Source organism: Uranotaenia lowii, chromosome 2 (genome assembly GCF_029784155.1).
Source record: "Uranotaenia lowii strain MFRU-FL chromosome 2, ASM2978415v1, whole genome shotgun sequence".
NCBI lineage: Eukaryota > Metazoa > Arthropoda > Insecta > Diptera > Culicidae > Uranotaenia > Uranotaenia lowii.
In genome coordinates this window covers 46,079,687-46,094,436 of record NC_073692.1, presented here as the reverse complement: position 1 = coordinate 46,094,436, position 14,750 = coordinate 46,079,687, and the positions used below count along the sequence as shown (strand labels likewise).

At 40.6% G+C, this 14,750-nt stretch overlaps 1 protein-coding gene across 2 annotated transcripts in view; it reads left to right on the top strand.

The window, feature by feature from the left end:
* LOC129745407 (protein phosphatase 1B-like) overlaps window positions 1-7,436 on the top strand; it is a 52,424-nt gene extending 44,988 nt beyond the window's left edge. The window contains exons 1-2 of one of the 2 annotated variants that reach the window (XM_055738473.1): window positions 1,518-1,849; window positions 1,918-7,436. In XM_055738473.1, coding sequence (XP_055594448.1) covers window positions 2,273-3,382 — 1,110 coding nt within the window. In that variant the 5' untranslated portion in view covers window positions 1,518-1,849; window positions 1,918-2,272 and the 3' untranslated portion in view covers window positions 3,383-7,436. Of the gene's footprint in view, window positions 1-1,517; window positions 1,850-1,917 lie in introns of those variants that run through there. The other variant, XM_055738472.1, reaches the window with a different exon arrangement.
* Window positions 7,437-14,750: the final 7,314 nt, after the last annotated feature.

Genomic DNA, 14,750 nt, shown 5'->3' with positions numbered 1-14,750 from the left:
CATATTTCATGGCAATCTTCTTGACAGTGTAGTCGATATGAGCTACGAAATTCAGCTTTTCATCTATTTGTACTACTAACTATTTAACTTGGCGTACTCTTTCGATTGCACATCCATCGATAAACAGATTAGAACCAGCTTCAGCATTGCAATTTCCAATAACCATCCAGTTGGTTTTAGTAAGATTCAGACACAACTTTCTGTATTTCAAAAAATTAGCCATATTTTTTAAATCCGCATTAGCTTCTTGTATAACGAGTTCTAAATCATTACCGCTCCAGTAGAAGACTGAGTCATCCGCAAATAGTTTGAGACGACCGTACTGTAAACATTTTTTCATGTCATTGATGTACAAGATAAATAACAAGGGACCCAACACACTACCTTGGGGGATACCTAAATTATTTTCCCTATATCGTGAATAAGATGATCCATACTTTGTTTTTTTTGCATTCTGTTTAACAAAGAAGAGCTGTAAAAAACTCATTTTTTTGTCGGAACACTATTCTTATACCCGTTGCTACCCTGAAAGTCATTATCCAGTTTTTAATTGCACATCAACGAAAAGAACGACGTATAACGGTAGTTTTAGTGTTCAACTACGCGGGAGGAAAACAAACTATGAATCATGTAAAGATACCATAAATCAAACTTAAACTTTCATGAATTCGTTACCTATGACACCAGAACTAAGTTTTTCGACAACTATGAAGCGAGAACAGATGTTGGAGAAAAATCACACGTGTTTATTACCCTTTACCTTTCCTACAGTTAAGACGAGCAATAAATTGACAATAAGTAAAATATCAAACACACTTCATTCACATTCGACTATGATATGAGCTTCGCGGGTGGGAGAAAGCACAAATACTAACATAAGAGTAAAAAAAATTCAAGCTATTTCCTTCCCCCGCAAGATGACAACGAACGCATTCGTCATTCGCATGATCTAACATCAGGGAAATCCCACTTCAATCACGTGACACCATCCCAGCAGCAGCAGAAGACTACTGACTGGGTCTGCTATAGTTTCCGGTCGATCGAAAATTCACGCATCCATTTGTTGTTGAAGCAGGAAAACTTAACTGAACAATCGACGGCACCAAGACAAAGTGGGCTTAATCGAAAAGCACCCACAAAACGACACGACGATGAGGCAGGTACATCACCAAAGTTCATTCATCAAATCACCGACCGACCGGCTCGGGTTCGTCCCCGGTAGAAGGAACTGCTTACTATTTATCATCTAAGTATACGAAAGCTGCTTAAAAATAATCACACTAGCTCTCTCTCAGGCTGCCCGACTGTTGTTGTTATCTTTGGCGATAATTTTTTTTTCGCAGTCTGTATCTGTAGGCATATTTGCAATTGTGATGTAAAAGCAAATGGGATAGCGCGGGGATGTCTATCTAACTACTACCGCAAATCACACCGCGGAACCGTGCAGATGGAATGGTGGTTGTGGTTTATGCAATTGTTGTAACCGGTAGAATATTGGCACTGCCAAACGACAAGGAGCATCAATTGCCAAGATCACAACAACAGTACACTTAATCGTTTCGGTTCGGTTCGGTTTCAGATGTGATATCGTTCGTTGCCGGTTTGTACCGTACCTACTTACATACGAACGTAAATACGTACGCGACCGACAATGCTCATTGTGACGACGGTGTGTAATTTATTAGGCCTCTCAGTGCTCCGCTGAGATCATTTCTATTTCTGGGTTCCCCGTTGCGCCTCGCTTTGCCCTATCGCGTAGTACATAGATACCTACGCGCTCTTCTCCCGCGGCCCAGTGCCAATTATCGGTCGAGATTAGCCAGCGCGAGAGATTACTACCGCGTTATCAGTAATACCCGAAAAATGGTAAATGCGAACCTCTACTAAAACGTGTTTCGTTTTTGTATTTCGTTTCAGATTATCGGGAACCACCAGTAGCAGAAGCGCGCGAGCCGCAAGGGACTTGAGAGATAGATATTGGCCCGGTACTTTTCATTCGAGGCAAGCTGTCAGCCTTCATCAGCTGTGAGACGCGCGTGGTTCACGGTACAGAAGAGTGATAACCACAGGACCAAGCGGGTAGCGACGACGTGTGCAGAGTGTACCATATACCTGGCCACAAACGCTCCACCTTTGAGAAGATTTGTGAAATCGTTCTTATTCTTGTTGGGCCACCGTGGTTCAATGTTGATTACTGTGTGAGAGAAGCAGATAGTTCAAGAACTGCTGCTAGGTTTGCCACGAAGTCGACAGCGATTTCGACGATTTCAGGATGGGCGCCTTTCTGGAGAAACCTTTGACGGCCAAGCACAACGAGCATGGCGAGGGAAATGGGTTGAAATACGGAGTCGGATCAATGCAGGGATGGCGCTGTGAGATGGAGGATGCACATTTTGCCAAAACGGGTCTGGGAGACGGTATGGAGAATTGGAACTATTTTGCGGTGTTTGATGGCCACGCGGGGCACAAGGTAGCAGATCACTGTGCGAAGAATTTACTCCAGTCGATCATACGAACACAGGAATTTAGCAATAACGAAATTACAAAAGGAATCTATTCCGGCTTTCTCAAGCTGGACCAGTCAATGCGAGACATCCCGGAGCTGGCCTCCGGTGCAGACAAATCCGGCACAACGGCCGTCTGTGCGTTCATCTCGTCCAAAAACGTGTACATAGCAAATTGTGGTGATTCGCGAGCAGTGCTCTGCCGCAATTCGACACCAATCTTTAGCACGCAGGATCACAAACCGATTTTACCGGGAGAGAAGCAACGCATTCAGAACGCTGGTGGTTCGGTCATGATCCAGAGGGTAAACGGAAGCCTGGCTGTCTCCCGTGCCCTGGGGGATTACGATTTCAAAAACGTGAACCACCTGGGCCAATGCGAGCAGCTCGTTTCACCGGAACCGGAAATCTTCTGCCAAGACCGCGATCCTGCAGATGAGTTCCTGGTGCTCGCTTGCGATGGCGTGTGGGATGTCATGAGCAATGCCAATCTCTGCCAGTTCGTTCACAGTCGGATGCAGATCACCGACTGCCTAGAGGACATTGCCAACCAGGTCATCGACACCTGCCTGCACAAGGGCAGTCGAGACAATATGAGCATAATCATCATAGCATTCCCGGGCGCGCCGACACCGTCGGAGGAAGCCATCAAAAAGGAGGAGAAGCTCGAAGCAATACTGCGCAAAAAGATCGAGGACATCGTCACCGATATGGGTGCCAACGTTGAGTACGGTTTGCTGCTGAAGCGGCTCGGCGACGAAGACATTCCAGAGCTGCCACCAGGTGGCGGAATCGAGGCCAAGTGCTCGTTTGTGTCGGCCGTGTTCAAGGAACTGTGCCCGAAGCTAGCGGAAACCTGTGAGGTGGGTAGCTATTGAGACATTGGCAAACGATTCTGGGTATCGCGAAGGGTCGCTGGGGCGTGCCTGGATTCGTTACGGCGGGAACACCGGGATGGCCGGCTCGCCACCAACGACGACGATGAGTTTTTAGCAGAAATAACAAAAAATCATATGCATGTATAGGCGAGACAAAGCAAACAACAAAAAAAAAACAGAAGATAAAACAAAAACAAAACAGCGAGAGCAGAGTGTATGTGAGACTAAGTGGGAATTGGGGAACGCCAAGTTTTCTGGGGTGGTTCAAAACTATTTAAATTTAAGTTAAAAACAAACAAACATACCTTATATACTAGTAAAAAAGAAAATCATAATCAAATTTTAAGTTCAGCCATCGTTTTTATTTCATCGCGCGCGAGATAAAAAAAAAAGAATACGACACATCTTAGTGAATGACTTGTGTACAAAAAAAAAAAAGGAAAGGAAGAAAGCAAATAAAAAATAAACAGTAATCGAGAATTGGAATCTGAAGGAAGAAATGCGAAAAATCAATAATAATAACAATACAAGCAACCAAAACTCGTTCAATAGAAATTACACAATTTGTATAGCAAATAAATGCCGTATCAATATCGTTGCAAAGCCGATCGTGGGTATGAAAGAAGTCACAGTTGAAAAATGATTAGAGGAGTGTGGTTGTTAGCTGCACCAACCGTGTGGCGTTTGGAGTTTTTCGAAACGGATGTAACAGTTGTCGATTGAATTGAAATATTGGATCATACGTTAATTCCACGCAAGAATACCATTATCAGTTGAGAAACTTGAAAATTTTAAAAGTAACTAACGGGGATCTGACATAATTGTAAATTTTTATTCATTTCTGAAACAAAATCATATGTTCACTTCATGCAAAGTCTAAAAGTTAGGTACATTAAGGCAAAAGTTTAATTGAAAATGCAGTCAGTCGTTGAAGCCCGGTTTTAAGGTTTCAAACTGACGAAATAGAATGCCTTGGCAAAACTCGAACGAACTTAATTCTAAAAATATCATTCCACATTGTTGGTGCACATCACCTGTTTGTGTTCAGAAGTTGCGCAATATTTGTAATTCATCAATTCATCGAAAGCACCGTCGACGTAGACGTAGATTTCCACGACACAAGAGGGGATCAACCTATCATCTTATTCGCGCCTTCTTCAGTGTTTCTCGTAGAACATTGTGCTGCTGCTGCTCAACACTCAACACAAATGTTTAACAGTGTTTTTTCGCTTGCATTCTGTGATTCTTCCAGGCGAAAGGTGTTCCCCGCAGTAAGTATCTTCGAATGTGGCGTCTTTTGGCGTGAGTGAGCCTACACTTCACGCTAGAACGTCTGGAATCTTTCAAACGGCATTGTCGGCGTCGTAGTCGTGGTGCGGATGAATGACATGAGATACTTATTACAATTATTTAAACCAATCAACTGTGATCTGAAGTTTTGAATTAAGAATAAAAAATTATGCTCCTTTCAAAATAATCGAACTGGATTTTTTCTTTTGTGCTCTATGTGTTTATACTAGAGTAATGTTAGTTTGAAATTGTTTTAGTTTTCATTGGTAGAAAACCGTTACATTCGTTTCGAAATCCGAAATCAAACACTCATGATAGCATACAAATATTCGGAACATTCCTCTTCTGAGACTTTAGTAATTCAGAGAGCTACTAACGAGTGAGTCAACGGTACATGAAGGTTTCTTTTCGTTCAATTTTGTTACTTATCTGACTAATATTCTACCCCAGCAAGGAGACGTGTGAACAAATTGGAATTAGAAATATTGTGATATTATTCCATTGTTCCCTACTTTTGAATCCGTGGGAATTTGGTGGCTCCAGAGAGTAGTTTCTTATGAAGGATACTAAAACTCTAAGACTCTTATGCATAACGGTTTAGGTAGCAACAAATACTTTAACTTATTGTATCGTTTCTTGAAAATAAGATTTTTAAAATTTTGGTAAAGTCTTATTTAATCTAAGAAATACTGATTTCAACATGACATCTAAACATTCCAAATTTTTGTGTTTTCGAAATTATTTTTTAAATCTATTTTGTAATTTACTGCTTATATAGCCAGCGAAATGGTTAGTAAAAAGTATTTAGGCAGAGTCGTTGATTTTTTTTCAATGAGATATTGAAAAAATGTCCCACGAAGACCTTCATGTACCTTGACTTGACACAACATAAAACTTCCACAAGTGAGGAACAAACCACCACACTCACTCCAGTGGCATCGATTCGCGTTCGAAATCATGCACCGGTAATATGTGTAGACAAAAACCGCTCCGTATCAACACAACTGTTTAAACCTGCGCTTGACTCGATGTCTTGTTGTAGGTCAAACCCTTTGGAAATGATTCAACAACACAAACCAGTAATCGATGTGTAATGAAAATATGTTATTACCTAGCTTGTGTTAAAATATGAAATACAACAACAAAGTACGACAGGCAGGACAGCAAGAGAAAAATCAACCTTTTAAAAATCAGCAATCGTTACTCATCATGTCGTTTGGTAGCTTTCCACGAAAAAAAGAAAAAGAAAAGATCAACTCGAAACATTTCATTCGTTACATTCTCAACATTACTTTGAACTGACTACGTCAAGAAAGCTATAAGTTCAGAAAATATTAGACCGTAGGGAAATTACACCATATCGTGAAGGCACTGGTAGTTTTTTTTCATTTGTTTAAATGCATTTGAGATGATAAGTTTCCTGAAAATTCTTGAATAACATAAGACTAGTGACTCGAGGTTTTCCCAGGAAAAACAGGTAATCACACGTTTAGTTTTTTTTTTTCAAATATTTATCTCTAAAACAATGCAACGCTACCGTTTATGATGAATCATGACAAAGATTGTGTAAAAAAAACTTTAATCATCTGAGGATTCCGAACATTTCGTACCTAGACAGAAAGCCTTTCTTTTAAGAAATATTTCGAGGCTTCAAACTGTACTGTTTTTCAGTTAAGTCTGTTATGAACAGCATGAGAACTTTCAACCGCTAACAAGAACTTTCGTAGATTTTTCTTTCTGATTCATTTTTTTATTATTTAAAATTCAATCAGTTACCACAAATGTTATGTTTGAAGCTGAAGTGAAAGTTCATCCAAATGCTTTTAAAAAAATTAAAAACTTTTTTTTTCGTTCCGTTGAAACATCTCGAGACGACGTGAGATTTCTCTGGCCAATTATCACGCTGTAGATAACTCCAGACAGCGATGGTTGCTAAACTTAAGTTTGATCGACGGACGGCTTGAAATTGAACTTTAGGCTACGTATTATTGTACTAGCATCTATCAAATCCGGATAGCTCTACAAACTTCGGAAAAACAAAATTGACATCAGTTAAATTGCGCGTAAGTAATTCATTAGCATATGTAACAACACGTTATCAGAAAATTTAAACAAAAAAAAAATACAAACAAACAATATGTGAATAGGTAACTACATACATTAAGAGAGTTCATAATCTTCCGTTTTTTTGGTCGCGTTTACCATTAGGGGGCAAACAAAGTTGAGAAAGTCGAAACGAACCCAGCCTAGGTTAGTGTACGTACATGTGTATGAATTTCGGTTGTTATATTTTCCATTGAGTAGCAGTTAAGCTTTGGATTAAGAGAAAAAAATTCGGTTCACCTACTTAAATAGAAAAAAAGAAAAGTTTCAAAAAATATTTCATCGAGTAGGTTTATAGCTGTGGGCTTTGTTGTCTGATGAAGTGGGTGAAAAAAAAAGATAAACCGAGATTCAATAAACTAAATGGAAAGCAAGAAGGAAAAAAAACGAGGAAAACTGCTTTAGTGTCAATGTGAACAGACATTACGACTCAGAAAAAAAATCATCATTAAAAAAATGATTCCATCTTTGATAATATCGAAACAAACTACACAGAAACAAAACATATATAACAGAAGAAGAAAACTCTGGTATTTATTAATGGATTCCACACATAACGCAGATACAGATGATGAGATAAGAAGAGAGAAACATACCCTTATACAAACTTAGTAAATGGACAAACAGAAAAATAGAGTTGGTGTTTTATTACTAAATGAAAGATGTTTTGTTTTGTGTTCACTGATGACCTATTCCTTGGTTAGCACCAGTTCTTAGCATTTTTTTCGAATCCAACCAAATATATCTGACTGTAAGGACTAAGGATTGTAACGGCCCGTAGTAGGCAAAGTGGTAATATCCGTAGTATCTCCAATGCATAATTTGTACATGTATCATGTTAGTCTTATTGGGAGTGGATCTTTGTGTGCTGAAATGTGAAATTTAGGTAAAATGGAAATTCCACCCATAAGGACTACGGAATAACTTATCGTTATTCTGACAGTCATCACGAGCTACCAAAGGTGGCTTTTCTATGGGAGGATTGAAAATGGAGTTTTCTTGGAGACCAAAAAGAAAACCGGGAGGTCTTAGCATTTTGATCCTGGAGTTGTTCGGTCGGTTTTTTGTAAAATAAGCTGCATTTTGAGTAAACCGGAGTAAGGCGGTTATTATCCTACTGCCTTCAAGTATTTTCCGCCGTAAATTCGCCGTAGTAGTACGTGCCGCGCAAGTTGGGAATCGAGTCAACGACGATCTCGGGAGTTAACGGCCTATACGTTTTGGCATCCAAACCCAGCCCGGGAAGTTCTCTGGCGGTAGCTTGTGTGCAGGTGCAAGGACGGATTTTATCGGTAAGTTTGCATTTTAGTTACCTTTGTAAACCTCTTTTTAAGCATTGTGTTTGGTCATATTGTGCTGCGGAGAACTACGGATATTGTGCGGCGACTAAGTTCGTGAACCTACACAAACTTTCCTCATTTCGTCAACACCATTTTGGTTAGTTTTCTTTGGAAGCCCACCCCTGGGAAGAAAGTCCGGGTTTTAAGAGACTTCAGCACATCAACTTTTTTTAGTTGTTGGCGCTTAAGTGCGGTTAAGTTGAGTTACGCAATTTTGCTAATAAAATTTTCCCTTTCCTTTAGCACGAAGTGGGATTCAGTCCTGACTAAAATCAGTGGCTGTTGGTTTTTGAGAGTTTTGTCGTCTTGTTTCAGCTTCGACTTCCGAAGGAAATCGAGACGGTACAGGATACAGTGTCGGACAATAGAATAGGACCACAGCTCAATCCAAAACAGAAAGTGACAAAACTTTGAGAAAAAAAAATGTCCATTTAAGTGCATCAAACCATTTACAAATTGTAAATTCCATTCTTCGAAGAAATTACACAGAGAACAGACGTACAAGCTCGAACAAAAAATCTTCAAAAAAGTGTGTAAAATTTCAAATGCTATCACCCAAAAAATACGTTAGAAATTGACTACAAACAGTGCCATCTATTGCGCCGTTCAGAAGTTACAAATCAATTTTAAAGTGCCCAGTTTTCAGAAAGGCGTAATCGTATATGAACTCACAAAAAATGAATCCAATGTCTCAGTAAGATGGACGGCTTTAATATATTGCTAAATAAATGAAATCAGAGTTACTTTTAACTGGGCGAACTTTCACTTTCTTTATTTTGGCACTACTATGACAGTTAAGATAACTAACACCTTCGGTTTAAGTTTTCGCACTTCTTGAACAGTAATTTATGTAAGAAAATGCATCACCTATATCCAGTCAAATACAAGAACATTCTTGACGATCAGTCTTACCCAGCAGTATTGATTCTAGGCATTTCAAAGCGGATTACTTTCACATATCACTTTAGTATCCAGCTGTTTTAAACTATGTATTTCTAACAAATTTGAAGGAAAAAGATAATGTCTAACTTTTATGATTATTTTTTTCATGCAACATGGTGAACGTTCGTTCATCAAGTTTCGAACGAAACTTCAACAGCGATTTTCTTGAAGCATGCTTAGCAGCTGACTGAAACATAGTCAGCTTTGTTTTGACAGTTCTCTTTGGTGTGTTTGGAGACATCTGGTGGCCCAGCCAAAAGACAAAAATTGGTTCAATAAGGGTGTTAGGATTTTTACACAACTTTCGTGGGCTAGCTTGTATGACTGTTCTCTGTGGAAATTAAAATCATCTGTAGTTAATGTAGATGGGCAACATCGAGCCCGAAACCGGTCGACAAAAAAGGTAATTTTGAATCCTTTTTTCCGTTTGTAAGAACGTTAAGTGTCGTGTCCTGTAATACGTCGTGTGTTAATTGTGTAGTTAAGTTCTTACGTTGGCACAAATCCGCTTGAAAATGAGGGTAGTTAAAACAATTGTCCTTTATTTAAAAATGCGTTTTAAGCATATTTACTGACTAAAATAACGCGACATAAAATAGCTTTAGAATTCATGATAAAAAAAAAAATTAAAAAAAAGGAAATTCATACCGTGATCGATTTGCAGGGTTAGTACTTGGTGGTATAACCCTTATTATGCATCACTCCTCGCACCCGGTTCGGCATCGACTAAACCAGCTTTTGGCACGTTCTCATCGGGATAGCGTACCACACCGCCTGGATTCTCTCCCACAGCTGCTGCTTGTTTTTTGATTTTTCGGTGTACACCTTACGTTTAACTATTTCCCATAGGTTCTCTATGGGATTGAGATCAGAGGACTGTGCTGGCCACTCCATAACGTCTACTTTATTATCCTGGAACCACTTTTTAACCGTTTTAGCAGTATGTTTGGGGTCGTTGTCCTGCTGGAACTGCCACTTTAGGGGCATCTCCCACTCGGCGTGTGGCAGCATTACTTCCCGAAGTATCTGGGCGTAGGGATGCTGGTCCATAATCCGGTCGATCCAGTACAAGGGACCCTGTTTTTGTTTTTCTGGGATTTTAACACTCTCGTGTTATTCATACCCTAAAGTACAAGGGACCCACCCTGTACCAAGAAACACCATGATGCTACCTCCTCCATGTTTGAATGTTTTATTTGTATACTGGGGCATATACGCACAGCCGAGTGGGCGATGGACCCAACTCTTTCCAACCGAGCCGATGAGGTTCACTTTGGTCTCATCCGACCACAGCACATGTATGTCTCCATAGTTTCTCCTTTTCCGGACCGACCCAATCGAAGTGGTCCTTCGCATACTTCAGCCACGCCTTCAAGTGCTTCGGCGTCAGCATCGGCACCTTCCGGGGACTTTTTCCTCCTAGTCCCTTCTCCGCCAACCGTCGCTGAACCGTCCGGGAACTCACAGATAAGTTCAGCTCGTCTCTGATCTGCTTGGACGCTTTGAAAGGGTCCTTTTGCGAGGCCCGCTTGATGTTAAAAGTAACATTTCACTGCACTAAGTTTAATTAGAAAATGAACTGTAATCAAAACCAATTTGTCATTCATCACAATATATACTATAGATAGGTAGCAAATAGATTGACAACAGCCTATTACATCTTGAGCGCCAGCATGCGATTGTATGCAGTATGCATGGGAAGCTTTAGGTGGGAAACTTAAAGCTGTGCAATACGTGCGCGGCAGCGTATAAGTGTGTGCTATAGGTAGGCGAATATAGAAATGAGAAACACCGAAAACTCTCTAACAATCGATAGAGCAACACGTTCGCTTATAATGACCTGACGAGATGATGTTCAATAAAATTATCTTTAACCTGGAATCAAACCAAGTGTTTTATTTTTTGCATTCGATTCCAACAAAAGGTTATGGGCCCAGTGGTCAACTGAGACCTCGGACAGTACATCGTACTATAATAACCAGTGGTTAACTGGTAAGAGCAGCAGCCCTTGGAGTGGACCAGAAAAACCAGTGGTCAACTGGTAGGAGTAGCAGAGCTTGGAGCGGTTATCTTAAACCAGTGGTTAACTGGAAGCAGCAGATCTTGATCAGTGGTAGACTGATAGTCATCGAGGAAGCAGACACCGAGTGACGCATACATCGGAACAGGGCAGGACGACAACTCCGAACAATGGCTGGACGTAGGGAACGGGTGGCTTCGAAAGGGGAACTTTCGAGCGCACCTTACCCTACGCTACCACTGTTCTGCAAGCGGAGCGAGCCAACGTTTTCGACGGTACCGAAGCGAATTTTGGACCGTGGAAATGGCGCATCCAGAACCGATTGGCGAAGCTCAAGCTGCTCCATACACTCACCCGGACTCCGAACGAAGAAGAGTATTACGAAGCGGTTGCAGGTGCTACTCCGGAGCAAGAAGCCGCAAGGAAGACGAAACTTCAGAAACGGCTGGACGATGACGTCGAAGCACTCGACGAAATCGTCATGCTTGTAAAACAACGAAGTCCTGAACAAATTAATTGGCCTTAACTACGCCAAGGAAGCCATGGACGTGTTGATTAAAACCTACGAGAAGGCGGGCACTGCTGCACTCGTCAACATGAGAGAAAGGCTGTTCTCAATCAAATATCGTCATCGCGATGCTCCTCTGAGGACGATTTTCGATGAGTACGATATAATCGTCCGGGAATTGGAGCGGATGAATTGCGGAATCTCAAAGGAGGAAAAGGTCCACGCATTGATTAGTGCCATTCCAGAGCGATACAAGCATGTCAAAGGAGCGTTACTTGTGTTGTCGAATGAAGACCTGTGCGGAAAAACCACTACCGAAATAAAACGGATGTTCTTCGATGCAGAAGCTGGGGAAGACATGGCGAGGGAAAAGAATTCGCCGAACGTAGCCCTTGCATCAAAAGAAGAAAACCACGCGTTGTTTCGGCTGCAACGAAACGGGGCATTTTTACAACAAGTGCCCTTTGATGAAGAAGTTCAAAGCGCAGGAGAAGGAAAAATACCAGAAGGAACAGAAAAAGAATGACAACAAACGACCCCACGCCATGATGACAAAAACGAAGATGATCAAGCGGACCAGACGGGTTCGTTTCGTGGTCGACTCTGGTGCGAGCGACCACATGGTCAACGACCAGCGCCTGCTGGATGACGTGAAGGATCTTCCGGAACCACTGATGATCTCCACAGCCAAAAGTGGCGAGAATCTTCGGGCTACGAAGATGGGTAAGTTGCGGCTGAAATCTGTGGTTGGCAAGAATTTAATAAAGAAATTGGAATTGTACAATGTTCTTTTCATTCCTAATCTTGAAGAAAATTTACTTTCGGTTAGAAGGCAAGTCTTCATGGGAAAAGGGTTACTTTTTCAGACAAAGAGGTTATCTTTGAATACCAAGATGAGGTAATCGGTGAAGGTAGATTCACTGATGGTTTATTCTACATTGATTGCATTTGGGATGGAAAGTCCGAAGAAGATGCAAACGGATCAGCATATTTTGGAAAACAGGTGAGTCTCGAGACATGGCATAAAAGACTAGGACATCTAAGTACTACTAGTTTGGAGAAACTCATTAGAAAAGGTATGGTTGAGGGAATCAATCTATCTTCTGAAAAGAAAAATCAGACTGACGTATGTAATGGTTGTTTGGCAGGGAAGCAAGCTGCTTTCAAATTTCAGGGTATGAAATCGCCAAGATCGAAACGACCATTAGAATTAATACACTCAGATGTCTGTGGGAACATGGAGCAGGAAACATACGATGGTTATCGCTATTTTGTAACTTTTATCGATGACTATACGCATTTTGTCGTAGTTTACCTGATGAAACATAAGTCTGAAGTCTTTGAGAGATTCAAGGAGTATGAAGCCATGGCATCAGCATATTTTGAAACTCGTATTTCAATGCTGCGATGTGATAATGGCGGAGAATACACAAGCAACGAATTCCAAAGATACTGTAAGGAAAACGGAATTCAAATGATTTATACAGTTCCATATACTCCTCAGCAAAACGGAGTCAGTGAAAGGATGAATAGATCATTGATGGAAAAGGTAAGAGCAATGCTTCATGAAAGCGGGTTACCTAAAGATATGTGGGGTGAGGCATTAAATGCTGCAACATATCTCTTGAACCGATCTCCAACAAAAGGGTTAGAGTCAGAGATAAAAACTCCTTATGAAATGTGGTTTAAAAGACGACCCAATTTGAAACATTTGAGAATCTTTGGATGCAGAGCATTCAAGCAAGTCCCAAAGGAGAAACGTCAAAAATTGGATTCCAAGACTAAATCATTGATTTTTGTGGGATACGCAAACAATGGTTTTAGATTGTGGAATGACGAAACACATTCTATTGAAATTGGTAGAAACGTTGTATTCGACGAATCGGTCATGGTTTATCGTGGAAATGGATTGGATGAAGTCCAATCCTGGGGAACAGGATTTGACAATATACACACAATTTCAATTCAAGGATAACTATGAAGATCTTAGTGAAGAGGATCAAGATGATAGTCAAGGATCACCATCTGATGAAGATCAAATAGAAGATGATACCATAGTTGAACGGAATCCAGATCCAGTTGAGCATCAGGATGCATTGGAGGAATCAGTTGGCGAAACTGATTACGAAAGCGCAAATGATAGTCAAGCTAATGGAGAGGAAGATGCAGATCAACAAGAATTGAGACGGAGCCAGAGGAATAGAAAACCACCCCATTGGTTTTCGGACTACTCAGCAAGAATGGCTTCAATTCAAAATGGAGAAATTCCACAAAACATCAAAGACTTGAAAGAACTAGTGGACTGGGAGGAATGGAAGCAAGCACTCAAAGAAGAGCTAGATGCATTGCATAGCAACAATACTTGGACAGTGGTTAACTGTATACCAAAAGGAGTAAAGCCAATATACTCAAAATGGGATCTTCTCGTTAAAAGAAGATGGAAGGCACAAGGCACGGTTAGTGGCTAAAGGATGTTCACAGCGACCAGGATTCGACTATATTGAAACATTCGCGCCTGTTGCAAAGCTCGAAAGCGTTCGTTTGGCACTTGCACTTGCAAACGAACATAAACTACTTGTACACCAAATGGATGTAAAAAACAGCATTTTTGAATGGACAATTGGAAGAGGAAATCTTCATGAAATTGCCACTCAATGAAGACGGACAAAGTCAGATTGTTCGTCTGAATAAGAGCTTGTATGGACTAAAGCAAGCAAGTAGATCATGGAACAAACGTTTCAATGATGCTATGGAAGAACTTGGATTTGTTTCACTTAAAAACGATTGTTGTATTTACAAATCGAAATCCAAGGGGATAATTCTTATACTCTATGTAGATGACATTTTGTTAATTGCTAAGAACATAGATGAAATATCATGGATAAAGGAAAAACTTGGAAGGTTATTCCAAATGAAAGACCTTTCCGAAGTAAAGCATTTCCTGGGAATGGAAATCAACCGTGATTTTGAAAATCAAATTATCGAGATTTCTCAAAAGCGATATGTTGAGAAACTTCTCGAAAGATTTGGAATGGCTGAGTGTAAACCAGTGGGGACACCTCTGGATAATAACACTAAATGGTCAAAATCAGAAGGGAAACTTACTGATCAACCATATAGAGAATTGATAGGATGCCTTCAATATCTCTCGTTGACATCAAGACA